We start from the raw sequence: 25,837 nt of genomic DNA, 5'->3' as shown, positions 1-25,837 counted from the left end.
ATAGACAGATTACATTTTATGCACTGTGGCAAAAGCTTATTTTTATATATGTTGTATAATTCATATTAATTTTGTTAATATGTAATACTATTTATTATAAGTTTTGCAATAAATATCAATTAATATTAGTCATCTGCGTTTTTTTTAAATAATACTTTTTAATTATATATTTCAAGAACTTGAAATAGGTTAAAATTGTTATATGATAATAATCCTTGTTATTCGACCATTAGCACGCATCAACCGAATAAATCCTCTCATACATAATGCATTAAACAGAAATGTATACATCAAAATTCACATAATATAATCCTCAGATTTTGATACACGATTTGAGCAAAATCTCACGCATTACACTTAAGATAAATTACGTAGCGCAAAGAACACAAGGATTTTGCATATTCAATTTGAAATAACCGGAAATTCACTCTCGAGTGAACACACACTCATGCAAAGTTTTTCAAATGTGAGCATATGATACATATATATTCATAAAGACTTCTCCGAACATATCGGAGAGTAGCTTTCAGTATTAAAGTGGGTCGGAAGTCTGCCGCGGCGGCATTGTGTGCAAGTTTTTCCGCGACTGGGGGTTGAAAGTCCAAACGGTCGAAAAGCTCCGGCTGTTATGTATTCATGGGATTTTTAATGAGAAGATTGTGCAGAAGAAAGGCATCCTCGGCTAAGTGAACGCGCAGAAATTTTATTTTATAATATAGAGTTGGTAAGCGGTGTGTGCTCGAGTGGTATACCGGAAGGATAAACACTCGTAATATGAAATTAAAGCCACCAATTTTAATAAATTATGACGAGATTGTATATAACAAAATTTTTAAAACTATGGTACGTATAACTCGCTGCAATTTATTTCTGTTACCAATTCTTAAATATGATAAATATAATACTTCTATAGAATAACAGACCGCTATGTAATATAATATATCATAACAGTAATGCTGCACTTATATAAACTGTGAAAGCGCCGCGTCTGTTTATTTCATTAAATATACAATTTGCGGCTAATATTACTATTTACCTTTACTTTTAACTTCTAACTGAAAATAATGTCATAAAATTTAAAGTTAAACATTCAACGCAGCCGCAGCTTAAATTTGACATAAATTATAATTAGCTGCTTACATTATTCTCAAGACTAACTAACGGTTGAAAAATAAATGAAGGACTAAAATGGCAAAAAGCGTGTAGCATTGACTTAAGAACATAAAGGACGCGCCTTTCCGCTTAAAAGTGCAAGACTTACTACCTGCACTATTCCGTCGACATAGACAGATACATATTAAAAAAATCCCATTTGAATTTAGTTTATTATATTATTTATTTTAGCAGTACTTATTTAAGAAAAACAAATAATTTTATGTTCTACAATATTTTAACAACTGTACTTAAAATGCAATTAAAATATATTACACAATTATTTACATTCTTAAATGAAATTTATATGGGACTAACATTACGCCACACTTTTTTTATATAAATAAATATTTACGAAATATTAAGAAAAACATACATATGCACTCAGGCGCGCACGTTGAAATACATTCCCTTTCGCTCGCTCGCGTGTTAAGTGACGAGAGTGAGTGAGAAGAAGTGGACGTGCGGAGCGCATGTATCGCACGCCCTTATCTCTCACCCACTCTCGTCATTTAACACGCGAGCGAGCGAAAGACAATGCATCTCACCGTACGCGCCTGATCATAACTTTACTGGCAAATAACATATTCAATACATAATTAACACCTGCAACATAACATCATGACATGATTTTTATGCTATTAAGATTACTTTGCTAAGTAAAAAATTATACAAGTAAAAGTTAAAAAAAAATTTTGAAAAAATAAAAATGTAGTAAAATAGTTTATAAATTTTTAAAAATAAATAACACTTTTCCTTAATTTACGCGGTACTCATTTTGCGTGGTTTAAGGAAAATCATTATTTTTAAATGCCTCATTTGGTTATTTTTTGCACTTGCTCTACAAATGGAACCTCTCTTACTGCCCATGTAATGAGTATTGAGTTGCTTTTTGGAGTGCAGGCATGTCACATAGCTCGTTTATTTAATAATTAAAGAAACGTCAAAAGTACACGTGAATATTATTCGATCGTTTTAACGTAAATTTCGTTCTATGCCATAATTTTCGCTATATTTTCCGGAACGTATCTACCGCGTAAATCGGAGGTTAAGTGTATCTTTATATCTTTCATATCCGAACAAAATTAACCAGATCCTTACAGCAAACATTTCTGTTTAATTTTAATTCGCACTTTAACATAGCACAATTTATAACACAACTTTAGTACATTTTCATATTGTAAATGTATACGTAAAGAAAAAATCTAGTATTTATTTTAAACATGGTTAGTGCCGGGTCCAAATATTATTTCGTTATTGCGGTGTAGTGATATGTGTTGAAAAAAAATAATACCCTGAATTTTTAGACCTTTCTGTTAATTTAAAGTACATATAAGAAAAATGTTCATCTGAGAGCTAATTTATTTGTAATTTAGAAGTTAAAGCTAAAAAACTAAGATTTTGGATTGTTAAAATTATAAAATAGATTTGTATGCGAGCTGAAAAAATTAGAATCGCTGGTATAAAATATATAATAATATATAAGCTACGTCAGAGCGAAACCTTTTTACCTCCGTTAGAGAAGGTTATTTAATACAAAGAATTAAGGGTGAAGGCTACTAAATATTCTATGCTTAACATTTATGATAGATTTCATTAAAAATTGATTAGTTCAAGGAAAAATCTTTAATTAAATTAAATATTATTGTTATAATACAATAAACAAATATTCTTATTAGAAAAAATAAACAAATTAAATTTTTTATATTTGTTAAAAATATTTATTAAAAATTCTTAATAAGATCTCAAAAAAATTAAAAATGAAAAATTTATTTTGCCAAACTTTAAATTTGTAAAATAGATTATTTTATTGATGAATACAAATCAATATCACGCTAATACCATCATATAATAAATGTATTACATACATTTGATTATTATATTATATATTATTTCTGATAGAATTAATTAAATATATTTTTATTATATTATTTATTAAACAATCGAGATAATATGATTAATAATAGATGCTGTGAAATTGATAATATTTAAAATATATATTTATCAACGAGTGTTATGAAAAAAATCTAAATCATGTATTTACTACTGAAATAGTAACAGAAACTAAACTTATATTTACTTTGCTAGTTTTTAAATATACGTGTTTAGCTATATTCGATAATTAGAACGTAGTTATTACAAGCATGTAATAATTCTCGTGCTTTACTCATATAATCAAAACTTAACTAAAAAATAATTAAAAACAAAGTTCGTTTTATCCACATAACAAAGATATACGAACTTCAAGTTCTTTCAATTACCAAAGGCGAAATATTCCATTTTGGCCGATTAAAAATGATTGAATGGGACTGAAATATGAGAATCAATTATTTTAACTTAATTGATTTTGGATTAACGAAAACGTTCCACAATTTCCGTTAATCCGTGAGATTGCCAATTATACATTGTCTTTGAAGGTATGCGGGATATAATATATGACAAACATTAAATTTGACAAACACTGGTATTATAAGTTTACAAATATATTTTTGAAATTTTAAAATATTCACAATCTATTTTTCCTTTATTAAATTATATAATTAATTTTACAAATATATCATTATATTTGATACCTGCTACCAAGTTTTACCCACTTTCATTTTAAAATAAGTGTAAAGAGGTGTGTCATATATTATTTTTATAGATTTATTTTTGAAGACTTGAAATTTTTAATGAAATGTATTATATCTAGTGCTACTCTACATCGGACAGGCATATGTTAAGACGGGTCTAATTATTTGTTTATATATTTAGATTTTATTTTTAGTAGTAAGCTCGCTGCTATTATTAAAAATCGGCCTTAGGGTCGCAATGGCAGCAAGCCTTTCAATGTAAAGTTGTGCTTATTCAATTTAAAAGTGTTAAACGCTAGATTTTCATTCTACGTAACTGATCTCTTCACATTGAAGAGTCAGTAGCAAAGTTTGCTTACGTTTCATAAATACAATCTACTTCAGTTAAAAACTCAGTTAAAAATCGCGTGTAAAAATGTAAACACTCGTTCAAAAAATTGTCATCAGGATAAGCGTATTTTTTAATTTTGGGATATCGTTCGTATACAAGCAAACTTTCCTTAACCCTTTGACGCGTTAATCAAAAATAAATATAAAATTGTTTTTTTTTTTAAATGCAAATTTTTACCTTTAAATGTTCTGATTTTTTAATTTTTATTTATTTAAAATGATATTTTATGTTTATTCACAAAAAAAGATTTTTTCTTAAAAATATATTTTTTTACTGATTTTTGCGTAGAGAAAAAAAATCAATTGCATGACTTTAGTCGATTTCCGCGTCCAAAGGGTTAAGAACTCCAGCTGGAATTTTACGCGGCATCGAGTGTTCATTATTTAGTAAAACAACATTGATTATATTTCTCAGGGATAAGCGTATAAAATGTAGCAGATAGTCAGGGGTTTTGTATTTGTAAAGATAATATAAAAATATGACATCTCTTATAATTATATTATATAATTAGGTTATGTTTCTGATACTGCTCCATACGTGATTTCATCTTACATTAGTTAAAACATTTAATAGGAAATAATATCTTGCATTTTTTGTGCTGGGCACATAAAATTTGACTAGTGAACAACATATTAATAAAATAGTTAAAACACTTTAATGAGAGTATTACAAATATATAAATGTCATATTTGCATTCAAGAAATGATAATCAGAATATATATTTTTTTATTAAAAAGTGAAAATAAAGAATTTTTTTTTTCATAAGTATATAAAATCTAAATATGCGGTTGTATTAAATTCATATATTAAATAGGCAATTTATAAGGATTTTGCTATCCGTTTGCTCATTTGTTGTGAGAAGAAATTGAGGGTATGAAACGTAGTCTTCAAAATAATATTAATGGAGTTTTCCCCGCTGAAACCAAGCATTTTTTATTTTCTACCCTTGAGAGTAAAAGAACGGAATTAAAATAAAATTTTGAAGAGGTTGCAAAAAAATTCTACTGAAGGTAAAATCTCATTTTAAGTGAGACAAAGTTGTATTATGAGACATTGAGTGAACTATTTAATCCATCTGTAGCAGGTTATTAACAGAGGCTTAGTGCATAGAGGGACTTAAACATTTTTCTTAACAACTTGTAAAACTAGATGAATTGTAATTATTAATGGCTGCAAAAAATTGCTTGAGCTGCTATCAATAATTCATAGTAACCGATCAAAAATAATCATCTGTCAAAATATGTTCCATGCTTAATTTTAATACATTTTAATTTGTTTTTGTATTTTTGTACACTGTTTCTTTATTATTGTATGTACATTTATACATAATAAATGTGTTAAAATGTATTGAAATTGATTATTATTTAAAATTTATGTCGTATTAAAATATATGCTTTAAACACGTTATTTTAAGTAAATAATATAAGTGTACATTAAAAAAAAAACATTTATATTTTTATGAAAAATATAAAATATGTAACTTCTAACTAGCCTAACAAGTTAACCATTTCGTTGTTGACTGAACACACTGCAATAAATTTGCGCTAATAAAGTACATACCAGAAACGGATGCGGTTTAGAGATACTCAAGATTCGATTTGCGTTGTAACCAAGCGCTTAATCGTATTGATTGTATTCTAGGAATGGGGATATTGTGCCGAGGCCAGGGAGGCCACTGCAAGCCCTGTTACGTGAGTTTCTGTAACATAATTAGAAAAGCAATAAAAAGTTCAGCAGCTGCAACCCTATAAGCGTGGCGACTGTAGTGGAACGACCCTAACCAAATTAAAAACTCAAGATTGCGAACAAGTAAGAAGTCGATCGCATCAGAAGCTTACGTTACAGATAATACAGACAATAATAGCAAATACAACGTCTTTGGAATATTAAATATTTATATATTTAAATTTTATATAATAAAAAATACTGTTTAGCCGTATTCTTAGATATAATATAACACAGTGTGGCACCCTGAAATTCTTTACAAAATTAAGAGACTGCTTTCACATAATTTTTTTTTAATAATTCAATCTTACCTGAAAGATAGACAATTCCAAATTAAGATCGGATAAGTAAACACAAAACTGTAGCAAATATCGCAAATCAGTAAACACAATGTAACTAAATCAATCCATGTGACATTTACGCTGAACAAAAATACTTATCCTCTGGTATCCCTAAACGGGACATGTATAGCACAAAGGAACTCAGTCAAATATCTATAAATTTATATTGACTGACATATTTGAAACATAAAAAAAGTTTCATTCTTGAGAGTTTCCAGAATAAATTCATTAGGTTGATGACCAGTGTTCTTTGGTTTGTGCCTAACAATTATATATGACATGAACATAATTAAACAGAATAAAAACTTACTCTAAAATACATGTAAGTTTTTGGTTAACAGACAATGCTATAAATTAACGTAGATTTAAACGTGTAAATATGTTGAAACTTACATAATAATATATTAAATTATTATGAGCAATATAATGACCACTTACAAAAGTACTAAAAAATAACTTTTAATAAGATAGAGAAGAAAGCCTCCAGTAGGAGACATCCCACGTGTTATTTATTATTATCCATACTCCAAGTGCCTAGTTCCTGGATTAAAGAAAAATGTAAAAAAAAACCATACATATATTATAAGAATTGCTTATTGTCAAAATAGACAGATTGCATTAAAATATTTTTAAAAAATTAAATTAAAGACCATCGGTATCTAACAGGTAGCTCCAATGCATCACAATAGTAAAAAATAAATATATTATAATATTACAATACACAAAAAATATATGTATATATTTATATAAAAAAATAATACAGTGCTTCCCCGAAAGTATGATCCTGAAAAACCTCACTAGTTCTAGTGAGGTTTTTCAGGATATTTTTAATATAAGTCCTACTCAAAAAATCAGCCATAACATAAAGATTTTAGCCCGAAAAATGCATGTCATTAAATAAAATACTATAAATCTAATGAAATTAAAATAATAAGACGTCTCTGATTCTAAACTAAAAATTCTCGGGTTATCCCTAAAAAATTCTAAAAAAATCTATCCCAAAAATATTTTATAAAATATGCCTTTTCAGTGTAATCATATCAGAATACTTTTTAATTAGTAGATATACTTTTTTGCCGGTAAAAATATATATTATCTTGCAGGTGCTTTTGCGAAACGTCCATATGCTGTTCAAACCCTACCCAAACCTACACAAATTAACCAAATCCAATTTTACTTAATGAAAGTTCTTGACAGAAGTCCGTTTTCATAGAGAATCCTAATCACTCGGTAAAAATAAAGAGTCCGCAACAGATAAAATGCATTTAAAGAATTTTAAATCATATGCATGCTCTAAAAGGCGTACTGCCGATTTTGTCTTATATTTTTATTTTTATTAAATTAAGCTGATACATAAATATAAACATGAAAATGATTTTAAACCAATAACATGTATATTATATATAATTGGTATGTCTGTAAAATATATTTATATTATAGAAATAAATATATAAAAAAAAAACAGAAAAAAAATATTTGCATACAAAATAAATATCTGCATAAAAGAAAACTTGAATTTGTAGCTGTCGTATTAATGTCATAGAGCAGAGGGTCCAGGTTGGATCCTTGAAGAACCCCTTAAGGAATCAAATACAAAATACTAATTTGATAATCGCTCAAATATCTCAAGAATAACAGAGTTAAATTTTCTGAGCAATTAAGGTCTAGCAATTTTACTGATAATCCAAGATAAACCTTGTCGAATGCTTTCTCAAAATCCGTTTATATGTCCGTCTACTTTTATTCCTGCATCGAGAGATTTTGATATTGTTTTGATAAAATATAGAAGTATTATTGGATATTGATATTGTTTTGATAAAATATAGAAGTGAAAAAATATGAATTTAAGATAAGTTGTGTTTTAATATATCAATTATTATTTTATAACAAAAACACAAAGTTATCATTTACATTTTAAGCTATATTGCCCAACGTTATATACACTGTAAATATCATTATTAAAGTTCTTCTTTACTCTGTAATAGGGATGTGCTGTCTTTGCATTTATACCCATTGGCCCGTTATATAAGCATCTAATAAACATTTCGTTGTTAAGTGTTTGTATTCGTTACACGCCATCCCAGCATGCACATTATAGAAATTTAAACGCCCAAGAGCTTTTGTGCTTTAGCAAGAACACGTTCGGCAGAGGGCCTATTAAAGTTTGGAAAAGTTTGCTTAACGTTTTTCCACGTATATTTAACCATTGTTTGAATCGTAATTAAGACGATGCCTCCCAGTTTCTCCTCTCAGCTTCGGCGGCCGAAAGAGCCATCCGTGCAAAAAAAAAGCAAAAGAAACACATGTAATGGCAGTTGTAATTGTTCAAAGTAACTTTGTGCGAGCTTTGATGTGAAAAATTCATAAGAGTTCAACGTTAATATTTGAGCTCCTGTGTGCGTATACAAGCGAATGGAGAGGAGCTTTCGAATTAATGTTAGATGAAAAATACTTTTGAAGGTGTGTTGCTAACAAAACCTCTACGCGGTTAATTCATATATGAAAATATGCGTTTATTCTTGTACTCGTATACAGACACATTCTTTGGAACGTAAATAATACATATAATGCGTCATGCGTGAAATGCTTTGTTGTACTACGCATTTTTATCGACTCTTTCGTATATATTATACATAAATGTAAAGAATGCTCTCTTGTAAAGTGTTTTTTGTTGCCAACCAAGAGTACGCAAAATATTCGTATAAATCAGAAAAAAATACAGTAGACCAATCTACAATACTAGTAAGGCATAGTAGCTTTGAATGCTATTCTTTTACGACATAAGATTAATATTGTTTTTAGCTGTATTTATATGTATCGTTTAGTTCGTAAACTTAAAGTTACAATTCACATTTAATATGCATGTACAAAGTAAAAACTTTGTTATTCAATTATATTTTTAATATATTGCTTTCTATTATTCTTTCTAAAATACATAGTAATAGGAATTAAAAATATTTTTTCTAACCAAATATTTGTAAAACATCAAAAAATGTATCAGCATATTTAATTTTAGTTGTATTTTAAGCTATATTTAAAGTAAGTATTTGCATCAAGGTTAAAATAATTAAAAGTTGCATAATTTATATTTTGATTCTACGCTGTAAGCCATATTATAATTTAATTACAACCTAGCGTTGGTTAAAACTCAATAATAAATCTTCATTCAACTCCATTATGAATGTTTGATTAAATTTTCTAATTAATTACGTAATAATTCAATAAATAATATATACTGCATTATATGATATTGGGATTAATCATTAAAGATTATTATAGTATAAGATAATTTCTGCATTTTTATTGAAAATATTTGATAAGCATGTGTGCCTAACATAAAAAAAATCAGAAAAAACCTTTTATTATTTATTCATGTAGGCTATCCTTCCCATACTTCTTTTAACGGTTCAGCAATCAGATTTGCGAAATTCAAACTTGGCACAATTTCAAATTTCAGGAAATTTTTCCTTCATCTTGAGCAATGTGTGTAGTTTCAAAAGCGGAATTCTACTATTTATACTGTTTTATCCGCAAAACTGGATTTCAATGCATTTTTATAAAGCGTAAATTGCTAGCGCATTCGAGCGATATACATTTAAAATTATGTAGCATATATTTTCCCATTTAAGATATATAAATTTAATGCTAAAATAGGTACAGATCAGGCACGGGTGGCAAAATATTTTTCTTCTCGATCACTCGCGTGTTAAGTGACGAGAATGAGTGAGAGGTAAGAGGATGCGGTCGGCATGCTCTTATCTCTCATTCACTCTCGTCACTTAATACGCGAGCGATCGAGAGATAAAGTATCTCACCGCCCGCCCTTGGTACAGATCTAGAATATTTCACGATATATAATTAGTTTAATTTTGAATGTAAAAATAAACATAAATACATAAACGATTTTACTATTTAATTTATCACAGAGCAATTGATATTTTAAATATAAAGGGAGATTTAATCCTGCAATCTTTGGATGTATAATACTAGTCAATATATTTCTAAGCAGTACATTTACACATGTGGTACACGCAGGGCGTTCCGGCACCTTTTTTTAACACTATTTTTAATGTTTAATAAAAACATTGACAATCCGCGTAAAATTTCATTTCTTTATTTTTACGAAAATATGTCATTATTTTCATTTTATTTATTTTTAAGTGTAAAAGTTTAGCCAAAAGTTTAAACATGAAAAAAAATCGATTAATTCTCAATCACAGTCTCAATAAAAAAGAAGCAAAACAATAACAGAAACGACTACAGAAAATATGGAACTATTGGTATGATGAGAAGCTATGCAAAGTATGGATATAACACATGGAAAAATAAGCTACAATTTAATTTATGACTTTTTTTTACCAAATTACGATTTTAAATGCATAAGAATCAAATAAGGAACATCTAAACCGAATTTTGACCAATAGGAGAGTGCAAAAAACAATTATCACTTCTCAGAAGTCAAAAATCCACGTCAAAAGCAATAAAATCGTGTCGTCGCCGTCGCAGTGGGAACGCTCGTTACCGAGCGTTCCCACTGCGATGGCGCCGACACGATTTTATTGCTTTTGACGCGAATTTTTGACTTCTGAGAAGTGATAATTGTTTTTACGCCCTCCTATTGACCAAAATTAGGTTTAAATACACTTTGATCAATACTCTCATTTCAATAAATTTTAAAATAAATAAATCTCATATAAATATTGTTTATTTTTTTACGTACTTTATGGCATAGGAAAAGCTGCTTTAAATGATATTTGAGTGAAACGCTTAACAAGAAGTACATTCATGCAAATTTTTTGAGAAAAATTGAAAAAAAGCAATGAGTACATGTATCATAGAAAACAAATAAAAATAAAAATCAGAACGAAGCAAAAATAATATCATAATAATAATGTCCGGTATTCGCAAATTCGCTAGCTGCGGTATCTCACGACAGTGAGAGACCAACAGCTAGTAACTTAAAAATTGCGCAAAAAAGCATTTTTTGTGCAATTTTTAAAATTACAGTAATGTCGCTTTTAATCAAAAAGCGAAGAAATATTTTATATATAGCTTGAAAATGTAAAACTTTGGTCATCTAACTAGCGTTATTAAGTTTTTAAAACATAAAAGTTATTAAGTTTTTGAAACAAAATTAATATACAATAATAGCTTTATATTAAAAAAGAAACACTTAAAAGTTTTTAAATTTTGGCAAAAATGTAGAGGTCGGTCAGTGCTTTGACTTGATTAGAAGGATCACGTAGCAACGTTAGACCCGTTATGTATTATTGATGAGTTACTGGTAAACAAATCGTCAGCTTAAAGGTATATATATATATAAAGGGTTCAGATAGATACAAAAACGCCTTTCTTTGAAATAGGAATTTCATTAAAAAGAGCTGGAGCAGCTTTTTTGGCATAAGCTAAACACTGTATAAGTAAGCACGTTTCTTGGGTATAAGCGCTTTTCAACAGGGTCGTCGGAAACTATGAAAACATAAACGACACGCGATGGACCAATTGTTAGAGACGACTAATGCGGTTTTTTTAAATGCTCAATTGCGACAATTTTAATGGACAGCAAATAAGTTTTGACAAACACGAAAAAATGCTAGATGTTCCCTGAAAAACTAATGACTTTAAAATCGTCGTTAAAAAAAACCGGGTTCCTATCGGGTAATGTCAATTATCGAACAATAAATCAAATGATTGATTTGCGGCTATAAGCATTTGTTAAAATAGCTGTATTGTCAGCATAAATTTATTTTTGGGATATAGTTAGTATACAAGATAATGAGACACGGCCCGAATAAACTTCCTTAAGGAACTCTAGCTAGTATTTTACGCGGTATTGAGTGTTCATTATTTAGTGAAACAACAAACCAGTTATTTATAATTTAGTAATATGTATGTTTAAATGCTTATATAAATGTTTGTATAAACAATTTATAAAAAATAACCGTTTATAATATAATATAATTTGCACTCACCAAATTTTTCGGCGTCCTTTTTCTGCTTACAACTGCCACGGACACATTTATTTTCATCATTACACTTATGCACAGCACTATATAACTGTATCACTATTTATTTTTATTGTTTACACTTTTTATATATTTCAATATTTTTTGATACGTATAAAATCATTCATCAATATGAAGAGGAATTTCACAACTCCTGCACATGTATGCTTACTGCATGTGCAGAACAAACACGACACTTTCTTCTCACATATTCTCACAAACTTTTATTTTTAATGGCCGATGGTTTTTCAGCTTATCCAAAAGCCTTTCTGGTGGATCGACAGCACAGGCACGGCAAAATGTGGTAGAAATTGTTCAACTGTCTACAGAATCGATAAATTCCACTGAATTCTGCATCCATCCTTTAGCCTCACCCAAAAGAAAATCGTTAAATTTTATTTAGCTGTTACGATTCAAACATTGATAGACACTGAACGAATAAAACAATTCGCTTTGAAATAAATAAAAAACGAACATTTTTGTTTTATTCTATTGTTTTTCAAAATATTAGGTAACTAGGTACCTATTGATCGTAGCGATCAACAACTCATATAATTATTACAGTCAATTATACATTGTAAGGCTCTAGTTTTTCCCCGTGTCTACCATCTGGCTGTTATGAAAGGTAGATATCATTCTAAAATCTTTAAATATTTGTTTTTAAAATTTGGATAAGCGTTTTACCATTTCTGGCATATTTCATCTGTAGGGGGCTAAATTTTATATGTTTGAGATTCTATTTTTCCGGATTGTTACAGTAATTCGCTTAAGAATGGATTTGTATACAAGCAGCTTATAATTCACTGTCAGAAGGTTTTGCCCACTAGTCAATAACATTTTCTCAGACTGAGTCTTAGTTGCTTTATTTTATTTTAAATATAGGTTTTCTAGATAAGACTTTTATCAAGGTGCATCCCCAAATACGTTGCAATATCCGATTGGGGAATTATTGCGTTATTTAATCGGACGGGGTGATATGTTTTATTTTTCATGGTAATCATAACATGGACATGTTTGTATTATGCTCATTTGTTTGTATTCTCCAAATACGCAGCCATTCTTGTATTTTAATGGGGGTTTGTTTGTTATAAGTAGATGCTGTATTCTTTTGGGAAACCATTATAATTGTGTCATTAGCAAAAGTTACGCAAAAAGTCCTTTTTGTAATTGGAAAGTCTGCTGTACAGTAGTACATAAATACAGTACTGGCCCTAATACACTACTCTGAGGTAACCCAGACGATATTAGACTGACTGATTTTTTGTCTTGATATTTTACATTAAAATATCTATATACATTATATAATTTCATATCTATATTTATTATTTTGTTATATAATCGGACAGAGGAACATGTTTTCTTTTTAATTGTAAAAGTAACATGGACAACCTTTAGTTTGTTTGTTTTTAATCTCCAAATACGCAGCTATTCTTGTATTTTCTTTGAGATAAGTAGACGTTAAATTAACTGCGTCATAAGAAAAAGCTGCTCAGGTAGTCCTGTTTTTTTGTTGGCAAGTCTGCTGTATAAATTAATTACCATACTGGCACTAGTACACTGATATTTTATTATATAGATTTATGGTGAATAAGTACTATTTTGATTATCTAGTAAAATCTCTTTGTAACGAATACCAAAATAACGAAATTCCCAGTATAACAAATCTTTAATATGTCTCCAAAAAACTTTAATAAAAAAAGTTTTCATTGTAACGAAGACTGATCTCAGTATAACGAAATATTTTGATCCGAATTTAAGAATGACGTTACAACTTGATACAATATTTTTCTGAATTCAGTTCGTTTTTGACTTGACGTATGCCTGATATGTTCACAAGCAATATTCGAGGTGTTTTGCCGATCTTCAAACTTTTTTTATAAAACATGTTTTCAACAAATTTTATTGTGTTCATCACAATATCCTTCAAAATGGAAAAAAAATCAATCTCTCAATAATGTAAGAGGTTATTTTAAAACTAAATAATACAGTAATTACACATAAAATAAAAATATAACGAATTTTTTTCTTCGGTCCCGTGAGCTTCGCTATACTGAGATTTCACTATATATGTTAATCCTATATTGTCATACTCGTCAAAAGCCTGAATTATATTGAGAAAAACAGCTGAGTAATATTTTCTCTATCATATATTTTTATTAATCTTGTTTGCTAGTCGGTGTATTTGCCCAATTGTGACGTGCTCTGGAAAAAAGCCTAATTGGTGCCTTGGTTCTATCTCTTGTTTTTGTAGTATTGGATTTATTCTATGTAGCAGTAGCTTCTTAAGCATTTTTGATGAAATAAGACTAATTGACTTGTAAGATTTCTCGTGCCTTCAGGGTTCTTTCCTTGTTTTCGAATAAGGATATCATGTGCCATCTTTCATTGTATTAGAAAATATTTATATACTCTTTTCCGGTTCTTCAAGCACCTTTACTATAATTAAATCATACCTAGGAGCTAATTTGATGCTTCCAGAAATAATTGTATATTTTTTTTATAAATATAAACTTTTTGGTTTAAGGTACTATGATTAATTAGGAAATGAAAACACGTACACTGTGAATCATATGACGACTCCCTGATAAAATGAAGTGTCTAAATTACACGTAATAATATGGATTCTGTGATCATTGCTCACATGAAAAATGGTAACAGGAAGATTGCTTACACGAATATTGGCCTGAAAGCAAGCTACTCACAAATCGTACGTTCGCAAGGTGATTATTCATACGAATATTGCTCACACGTTTTAAAGAAATGTAAGTTTTTTAATTTTAATATTAACAGTACACAAATATGCAACAAATATTTATACATTATTTTTAAAATTATTTTATTTTAATATTATTTATATGTTAAATAACAATGTGGCAAATAGGTATTTCTGATTTAAAATTAAAAGCATGAATAATTTTATGAAAGCGTTATGAAAGCTGCTGATTATATAACCCTTCCTGGGCGAAAAGGGGGCCAAAAAATACCCCAAGAAGTTGTTTTTCACTGTAACTTTTTAATTACTACCATTAATAGACCCACATTTTATGTAATCCTGTAATTAAGGATTATACATAGGTAAAATTTGTTTTGAGTCAATTTCGAAATCGTATAACGGCTTAAAAAATAAATTTGCGGTAAAATATCTATTATTTGTGAGTGACCGTCAGTTTTGCAATTCCAAGAAGGGCAGGTATAGAGGATAACATTTGGGTTCACTCGCACTCGAAAGTTATGAATGTGTCGATGGTCGGTTTCCACAATGAGTTAGAACGAGAAAGCTATATGCTGTTGGTATACCATCACCTTCTCAGAAGAATCATTGTCTGGAGAAAGCCACGTGCTTGCAAATCAATGTCTCCCAAACTTTTGCCGTGTTTCATTGTTTGCAAAGCTGATTTATTATTTTTATTTTTGTAATTCCATCATCTTATACCTTTTATTTCATGTAGGAAGTATTATTATACACTTTGTTATTTTCTGTATATTATATTATACGTATTTGGTGATTTTTTTGCGGTATAAATTGTGATAAAATACTGGGATATGTCGTCCAGACAAGATACAGAAAGACTTTTAGACGAATGTGAAGATGATGTCAATGTCGATGAATCTTTTGACAGTGATATCGACTTTGAAGAGTTGGATTCAGATGCCACCGACGTAAATGATGTAATCGATAACGAAGCTGACGATTCTTCATCAAAAGATGAAGAAACCGAAGATGATGAATTCACACCAGAAGACACCACGTTCATGTCAAGATCTGGTCTAGAATGGCATTCAACTCCATGATACAATTCCAGAACGCGAATCCAGAATATCGTAACATCTTCTTCAGGACTTGGAACAGAGGCTAGCAATGTGACTACAATCAAGGAAACATTTGCTCTCTTCATGACTGCAGCGATGATTCAAGAAATAAGTAGTAGTGGAGACTTATCGGGTCTCTAGAAATGACAATCAAGACCACACCAACCAACCGGAAATAGAATCATTCATCAGCGTATTGATAGCATCTGGAAGATGCAATGGCCGTAGACTACCACTAAAGGAAATATGGACATTTAACCAGCTTTTTAAGGAATTCTTTTTTTCTACGGTCATTTCAAGGGACAGATTCGTATATTTAAACAGTAAAATTCACTTTGATGACAGAAACACCAGACAATTACGATTTCAACAATCGCAAGATAAATTTGAATCACTACGCTCGATATTTAATAAATTTAAAGCAGCCTGTTTGAATAATTACTCTCCAAGATCGCATATCACGGTTGACGAAAGACTGGCTACGTATCGAGGGAGATGCCCATTTCGCGCTTTTATCAAAAGTAAGCCCGGCAGATATGGAATAAAAATATGGGTTGCTGCTGATGTAGAGACGTAATATATTTTAAATATACAACCATACATGGGAAAGCAGCAAGTACGAGAGAGAAACCAAGGTGAAAGGGTAGTGACTGATCTAATTAGTCCTTATATTGGAACTGGACGTGGTGTCATTACTGACAACTTCTTTGCGTCAGTGCCCCTTGCTCAAAGACTTTTGGAAGACAGCATTAACAGGAACAATTATAAAAAATAAGCGTGAAATACCGCAAGAGTTTTTGCGTTCACGCCAGCAAGAGGTTAGGAGAAATAGGTGCAGCTTTTAGGACAGAAAGACTCGATTTTTTTGCACCACCTGCAAAAAAAGCGATATGTACGGTTCACAAGCACCAGTTTAAAATATTGTCATGTCCAAATTGTTTACAAGATACACGCGTAGAATAAATGAAATATTTATATTATTATCCTAAATATAAATATATTATTTTTGTTATTTTATATTATAAACACATTATTTAAAAAAAAAAATGTGAATTATTTTTATTTCTTTTGCAATTATTATTTTTAACAATAATAAGTTATATATAAATAATATAATGTTTTACTATTTTTTTAATTGATTTAATTTGTTGAAAATTTAATCGATTCATAAATAATTAAATAATAATAATTTTATTAGTCAGTGTTTGAGAAACGCTGCAACAAGCATCGACAAGTAAACGCATGTAAACGCCCCTCAATCGCCGATCGTTCTTTGGCCAGAAATGTCGCCGAAAAATATGACTATAATTTGCAAAAAATGCTAATAAAAAGAGGTTTTATTCATTTTATGAAAGTAAATATGTATGGAAACACATGTTAGATGATTAGGCTAACAATTTTCTGTTGAAAAAGTATCATAATTTCGAGAATAGTCTGGGGGACAAAATGAACCCCGGTTCGGAACGCTCGCGATTTTTCTACCTTCCGTACGGGATGGGTTAAGCTGAATATATCAATGAACGGTGATAGATATAAACATAATTATATAAAAGCTGATTTTTTAATAAATTAAATAAATTAAGGCATAGGAAATTCAATTCATACATGGGAAATATATTTTTTTTAACCCCTGCCATTATAAATAATTCACAACAACTCTGAAAAGAGTTTCAGCGCAATCCCTATATTTTTTATGTGTTTTATTTGCAATGTTTAAATACGTAACTAAATAAATAATTTTCTCAAATTTATAAATAAATTAATTAACATTAGAGCAAACGTTTTAAAATATCGTAAAAATATATTAAATTAATTTATAAGAAACATATATTAATAAATTATTATATAACCATTATATTATTATGAATTAATTAAATAATATATATTGAGATTTATTACGATATTCAATTTTAATAATTTTATTGTTATTAAAATAAAAAAATATGTTTTCCAAATAATTTATTTTAAGATTACCAAGACATAAAGGGAATTGTTTTTAATGATTGAATTAATAAATTAATAAATATTCATTCACAAATTTTTATACAATTTTAATATTTTCTCAATATTATACATATATACATACATATATATATATATATATATATATATATATATATATATATATATATATATATATATATATATATATATATATATATATATATATATATATATATATATATATATATATATATATATATATATATATATATATATATATATATATATATATATATATGTATATATATATATATATATATATATTCTTAAAATTAGTATGAATACGATAAAAAGAAATCGGTGTAAAATATTAAATACATATTTTTTATGTATTTAATTTTTTTTAAATACTTCAATCCAACATTAATGTCTCAAAAAACTAGAGAATAATTTAACGGTGATTAGAAGTAGTATCATACATGTAGATTTCGTAAGAAAAATAAATACCACCACTGAGCGGTCAACATTTGGTCATGTGATCGACCATTAAAAGTGAGATTGTTTTCACGACAGCGTGGCGCCGGTTGTTATCTCGATTATTTTACACATGAATATTAACGTTACTTTTTTTAGATTATTATATACATAGATCAACATTAAATGTTTGATACAAAAATATTAATAAAACAAACATTTAAGAATACCATTATGTAATAAATAATTAAAGTGTTTGACTTATTGATTATATATATCCTAACTACAGAGATCAATTTATATATAGTTGATTTGTTTAGACAAAAAATTAGCAGCTTATAGTTCTTTTTAAAGGTTAATTACGGTCTGGACTAAACATACAAACGTTATAACGTGTATTTTTTTCTTGATTCCAGGCTCAGTCCGGCCACGTGAGAACGGTGAAATAATGCTAGACAGCGAAACTTGCCATGGACGGCGAGAACAGGATAATTCTCAACGTGGGCGGCATAAGGTAAAATTCCCACCTGGGCGAGAGAATAATTTTCTTGGCTGAGAACAAAAACTCTTCGTGCTGGGGATTAAACATTCACGTATTCCATTAGCCTCATCCATCATGCCTCAATTATCCGCACGATTACCGAGTTATCCCCTGAAGATTATTCCGTCCCATTGGCGGGCCGCTTGACCCGCAGCACACACACACACATATAAACACACACTTTTCCAAACTTGGAAACAACTCGGCCAGACTCTCCGGAGACCGGAGAAAGTAATGAAAGGGTTTAAAAGTCCGCGACCGGACATTAATCAGTTTTAATTGGTCGATTGTGCGAGGACGGGTAGTGATTAATGTGTTGGGCTTTCCTCTAGCACGCCAAATGTGTACACTGGAAAGTGATTAATATATTCAGTGCTCTCAGAACAAATCGTATTTCAATAGAGATTTATGGGGAATTAAGAGATTAGGCTGTTTTAGCAAGGTATTTTTAATCGAATGAGTGTATTTCAAGCTGATTAAAGATACCATCAGCATAAGTATAAATTGGCTAGCTTCTTGGTGATAAATATATAATAATATTATTATTATGTTATTACCACTTATCTAATACGTTTCACCATTTTCATATAAATTCTAAGAAAATGTCTAAAATAGTAATCACAAAAAGCTTCTTAGGAAAATGTGGCAACTTCATTATCACTAAAAGCAACACTGCAAAATGTATTAAATTAACCCCATAATTTTGTTCTCTGACGTGTCAGAAATTACGTGGATAAACTGGATGACAAGGATAGGAAATTTTCATGTGAGAAAAACAGAAAATATAAAAGAAACAAACACATTTCTAATATCACTTTATCTTTATAATATAAAATTAACCAATTCACACTTCAAGCCAAGCTATCCTCATCAATTAAACAGTTCAAGGGGAGTGTGTGCTTTGTACCCAGACTCTTTCTTGATTGCAAAATAAATAACTGAGAATATGATCTGATACCTTTGTATGAATGGAACAGTTTAGAAGAACATACATCTTAGAAATTTGTATTAATTTAATTAAATTTATATTTTACATTTACAACCCGGAGTCAAATTCTATTATGATTTTAAATACAAAGATTGCACTATAGTAAATTGCGGATAAATTAAAGAACATATTATTAAATACAACCTTTGAAATTACAATATATAATTTATATTTAAGCTTTGCTTGAATACACAATATATTACGACACAAACCACTTTATAATTATATCTGGTGCAAATCAATATTCATTATGTAGAGTGTACATATATGTATAAGTACGATATAATATGATATACATATATTGACTAACGAGTCAATTTAGCAAATGATTATAATAATTAATACGCAGCTAGAATGTTAAACGTGTTTGCATGTTACCATATATATTATATTATTACATTTAAAGCAACCTAATTTATTACCCGTTGAGAAAAGTATAAGATTTCGTTTAAATTGACATAGATATTCATATAACTAAGTGTCTTTTCACACCTGGAATAGCACAATGGCAGCGGGTCCATAAAAGCTTTGTGTGAAGCGGTCTATATTTATACATATTGTATTATATATCCGTAGTTACCTGATATCGAATGTACATAGATTTTTCCAAACATAGATTGGCTGTTTTAGTCGCAGTATCCAACTTTGACTCTTGACACAATTTCAGGAAAATGCAAAGCGGCAAAATTTTGTCCGAGTTTCGAATTACCAAACAACTACATAGTATACATATATTTGACATGCATGCACTATCCATAAATAAAAATATTATTCAAAATACATGAATACATTTGTATGTCTATTCTGCAGAAATAATAGTGCAATATTTTAGATAGTTATAATATAAAAAAATAATAGATAAAATAACTCAAAATCCGATTGCAAATAATAATTTATATGACATAAAGCTATATCGGTTCTCTCAAAAGCGGCATTTATTTAAAGCTACTGAGATACGTTTACTCATCTTAGTACGTCGTTTCTCTCAAGTTGAATGGGATACTTGCTTTTCTTGATGGTGTTTCACATGGACGACGCCATTACACGGATTCTCTATTGAACATTGGATCATAAAATAGAGCCATAGTCGCATATTCTGTAACGATCATTTTGCTATCAGTGTTAGAGGTACACAAACTGATTACACAAGTTTGTGCATAACTGTTTTTGCACCTAATATATGTAGAAGTTGTATAGGCGATCATGAAATAAAATAAAATTAACTATATAGTTTTTTAATGTCAATCACACATTTTTTTTCTCCACAAGAGAAATTGTAATTAGAGGCCACATAACTATACGTCTTTGTACGATTTATATTTTATAATCACCATATATTAGAATGAATATTATTAATCCATTAATTTAATATTATAGACAAAAAAAGCCTGTCAAACTTATGCCTTTTATTAAGATTTGATCTAAATAGCTATTCGTTAAAAGATCAATGAAACGCACATACAAATAAATTACGCAGAGTTCAAGTTTTTTTTATATATATTATATTAAATATATATGTCACCGATTCTCAGACTTTCAGTCTGATGGTTAATACTTAGTTCTAGATATTTATTAAATCTGATTGACTTACTCAGTTGCTACGGATTTAATCCATTGTAACGCGTTGGGCTTACGCTTGTCAGTTTTCAATTTAATAATAAAAAAATTTAACGTACATACTTGGAAAATATATTTAATCAATATTACATAATTTAATTTAAACTTATTAGCTGGCCATACACGCGTGGATCTGTCCGTCGCGGGTGTCTGACGGACAAAATCGATCTTGTGTGGTGAGAAAAGTCCGTGCTCAAAACAAACGGATCGGACATGAACACGCAGATCCGATCACGCGCATCCGATGGTTTCCAGTAATTTTCTTAAAGTATGTCCCTTAAGTGATTTTATGACCTGGGCCATTTTCGCGCGCCTATATTAATTTGCGCCAAAGTTGCCGCTATCGGTATACGTCTAAAATAAGATTTTGGTGATAAAGTTATATTACTTCATGACCCATCGGTCACTCTTTTTATCAATGATAGTGAGACATCATATTATATATTGTAAACTTAATTCGCGTGTTAAAAATAATTGTAAACCGTGTAATTGATTATTGTTTTGACGCCAATCACAATTAGTTATTCTTATAGTACTCTAGGGATAGGGCTTCATAATATGCTTGCTTAGTTGAAATGTAGAATCACCCCAAGACACGTAAATCTGATGTCCGAGTTCAGACAGTTTGCGTTTGTGGCGAAGCCGAGTTCAGACAGATCTGTTCTGGTGTCCGTCGGACATAACTGTACTTGTGTGCTTAGCTATTATCCTACTTATTCAGAAACTGTTGTTAAATTGTTCTATTTCATTTTTATTTAAAAAATAAAATTTAAATAATCATGTAATTATATATAACGATCATCTTTAAAACAAGAAAAAAATGCGTCAATAAATGTATAATTCATAATCAATTTCTCAATTCGAGAAATTATGTCAGTTGCAACACGTTCATTTTATCTAATCGACTAGATTTTTTTTATAAAGAGCCAGATCGCAAATATTTTGCGCTTGGTGGGCTTGATTATATTTATTAGACAAGTCTGGTTTTTTTACAAGAAAAAATAGGTTTTCACATTTATTTGTATTTATTTTGCAGATACTATTATATAATATAAATAGGTAAATATGCGAAAAACAATTAAACAATAAAGATAAGGTAATAGTCTAAAACGTAGGTAGCTTTACTTATAAAAATAATAAAACTGCTTTTTTTGCAATATCATTTCATCAAACTGAAGTTTAAAGTCAGTCACATCTTCTCGTTAAAATATATTGCAAATGGTCATCTGTTAATTCTGGCTTGAAATTGTAATTTAATACATCGGTAATATGTCGCAACTCCTTAACTAGACGGTTGGCTGTTTTGTTATAGTGCATAATTTAAAATTGTAAAATCTAATTTAAAATTTAAGCCAAATTAAAATAGGCAGCGGGCCGGATTTGGCCCGTGGGCCGTAGTTTGTCGACACAATTTTTTTTATTAAATTTATTACATTCAAGTAGATTACAAAAGTATGAAATAAAGCTTGAGGTTGGTAATAGATTGGCCATAAAATGCTTCTAACTGGCATGTTTAATGGCGAGAATGTGTTGATTCTTAAAATATTATTGGTTCCTAGTGTTCTGCCAATTTGCTTTATTTTTTCTATTTAGGAATATAAGAATTACAATTTTCTAATGCCAACTATAAGCGGTATGATTATAATATTCTCGATACACCCTGACGATAATAAATTCGGACTGGCTTAGATATAGATTATAGACAATTTACAAGTTTGATAGTTGCTCAAAGTGATAGGAATTAACTTGAGAAATAATTGCTTTTCTTGTAAAAAAATTTAAGTCATACTGTCACTAGTCAAGCATCTAAAATACTTAAATTTTACGGAGCATATAAAATGAAGTAAAAAACATCGTTGATACACCTAGTCAATTGTCAAATAATACGATACAACTGGGAATAAAACTCGTAAAGTCGGATACGAAAGCTGTTTCTTACAAAGTTTAAGCAAATAAAAGGGTTGTACCTGCTAAAATAAATATGTAGTGTTGTATACTTTTAGACCTTCAAGTAACAACATATGTAGATAAATTTGCATAGACATGTTGCAGTTTGGCAAAATAACGGTACATTTTGTCCTTTACAAATGATTTTATCACATACAATTTGACTCGGTTCTAAACCGACACGATTCCAATATCCAATTTACATTTGTAATCTGGTTCATTGTGAACGCAAATTATACATCTAATCTTATCACAGAATCAAATTGATCTAGCGTCACCTTTAGAGCCATCATAATTACTTTATGCCTTCTGGGTGCAACGGAAATTTTCCTATTTGCATTTCAAGTTGGTTCGAACAGCGCTGTGCTCAATATCAAATTTGACATACAGCATGATTATAAATTAGAAATTATCTTTGTGTGTCTCAAAAATCGATAAACTTTTTTATGTATATATATATATCTATATAAAAATAATCAGGAACTTTATGAACCTATAAACGAATTTCTCGATTCCATCGTCCTAGAAGGCTCACGCCTACTCTCTTTTTCGGCCTTGTTTTTTGATAAAGGGATATTTTTCGATTCGTTTTTATTATCTCAAAGTGTTGCGGCTGTGGAGACATAAATCCATATGACAATGACATTACAGCAACGCACAAGAAAATTCATATCAAAATATAAATCATGTTTCTACAATTTTGATATATTAAAAATTAGTAATTGTACATAGAAGCATTAAAAATGGATTTTCGGTTACGTCGATAGGTTCTTGTAGAAGTTACTTGTTCTAGAACAAATGTCCTGGAAGTGATTGCTCGAACAAGAGTCGGCTTATGTCGATGTTCTTGGAGCGAAGTAGTAGCCCGAGCGTCGTTGTGTAGTAGAGTCGAGTGTGTATAGTCAGGTTTTGTACCGCGTTATGTACACCGTCGTTCTGAACGTTGAAGAATAAATAGGAATGCGGCTTTCTTCTAGACAGCTCCTAGATTCACGAGTATAGTTCGTGGGTCTTCAGATTATGTGTCTGACGTGTCTCTTGTATATGAATCGCTAGAAATTAATTCGGAAAAATTATTTCCAATATTATTTTTGTGCATGTTTGACTCAACCTGTATATATAATACATGGCATATCGTGAGCGCCACGTCATATTGCGCTCCACTATTTAGTAAGCTTAGAGTTGATTGACGATTATGCTGTTTCCTTATTCTCAGAAGGTCATTAATACCCACAAAGATGAAGGTAACCATTACTTGTCTTAATATAATATATAAATTTCATACATATATTATATATTAATATAAATTAATAAGCAAAATATATTTTGAAAATGAAAATATTAATAAAGAGTATATCAAAGTAGTGTAAATACAATTTTGAATCACCCATTTTGGTAATTTTGGTAATTTAATAATAAATTGTAAACGTAGTAATATCTAGATAATTTTACTAACATGTTTATGTAGCTTGCGCAATTTCAGAATTTTAAATACCAAGTAGTTTGAATTTCACTTAAATCATTTATTAAAATCGAAGAAAATGTTTTCATCAATATTAACCATTTGAGCGGTATCGCCGTACATGTACGGCGGTCGAACTTTTACTGTTTTGAGGTACCCCAAATAGTTATATATTTACATAGTTAAATAAAAAAACATTATATAATAATTTGATTTAACGTTAATGATTTTTATTAATAATAATTTTATATATAAAATTTATTTGTTATTTTTATTGAATATTTGCTACTCATAGCATATTAAATGCTATTAATTAAAATTCGTATTTGAAATAAAAGCAAAATAAGTAGGTACTCTAACGGTGCGGGCTTTACCCATAGGTACCTGAAAAAAAGGATTACAACGCACACTCTTAAATTATCTTATAGCACAATATTTTTTTCCAACTTGCCCGTCGCCCTCTATGGCTCTTCTATCGCCCACATATTTCCTCCAGAGCCAGTATTGCCCATCGAGATTCATTCATAGCTCACCGGTGAGCGATATTGTCCACTTTGAGAACCTATGCACTAGTATGATTATTTAAAAGTAATCTTTGACATTGACGTGACATGTTAATTATACTAATTCATTATATGTAGACATCTATAAAAAAAATTGAGCTACCTGGAAAATCATTAGTATATATTTATTATTTAACATGTGACTTTTCTTACACAACTGAGTGTTTATTATAATTTATCACATCACACTGTCTTACTTTTAAGTGAAATGAACATTTAAGAATTCATTTTAATACGTTTCATAGATAGTTATGACTGTCATGAGTTTAATGCTTTTACTTGTAACTTTTTCTTAGTCTTATAT

The 25,837-nt window shown here is 29.4% G+C and overlaps 1 protein-coding gene across 1 annotated transcript in view; it reads left to right on the top strand.

Annotated features, from left to right (window-relative positions):
• LOC148239263 (potassium voltage-gated channel protein Shaw-like) overlaps window positions 1–25,837 on the top strand; it is a 204,591-nt gene that overhangs the window by 39,655 nt on the left and 139,099 nt on the right. Inside the window, exon 2 of the mRNA XM_088183931.1 lies at window positions 18,832–18,929. Coding sequence (XP_088040057.1) covers window positions 18,886–18,929 — 44 coding nt within the window. The 5' untranslated portion in view covers window positions 18,832–18,885. The remainder of the gene's footprint in view (window positions 1–18,831; window positions 18,930–25,837) is intronic.

This window comes from Plectrocnemia conspersa, unplaced genomic scaffold (assembly GCF_051122295.1).
Source record: "Plectrocnemia conspersa isolate PC_06_02 unplaced genomic scaffold, ASM5112229v1 ptg000001l, whole genome shotgun sequence".
NCBI lineage: Eukaryota > Metazoa > Arthropoda > Insecta > Trichoptera > Polycentropodidae > Plectrocnemia > Plectrocnemia conspersa.
This window is presented reverse-complemented; position numbering and strand designations above follow the sequence as displayed.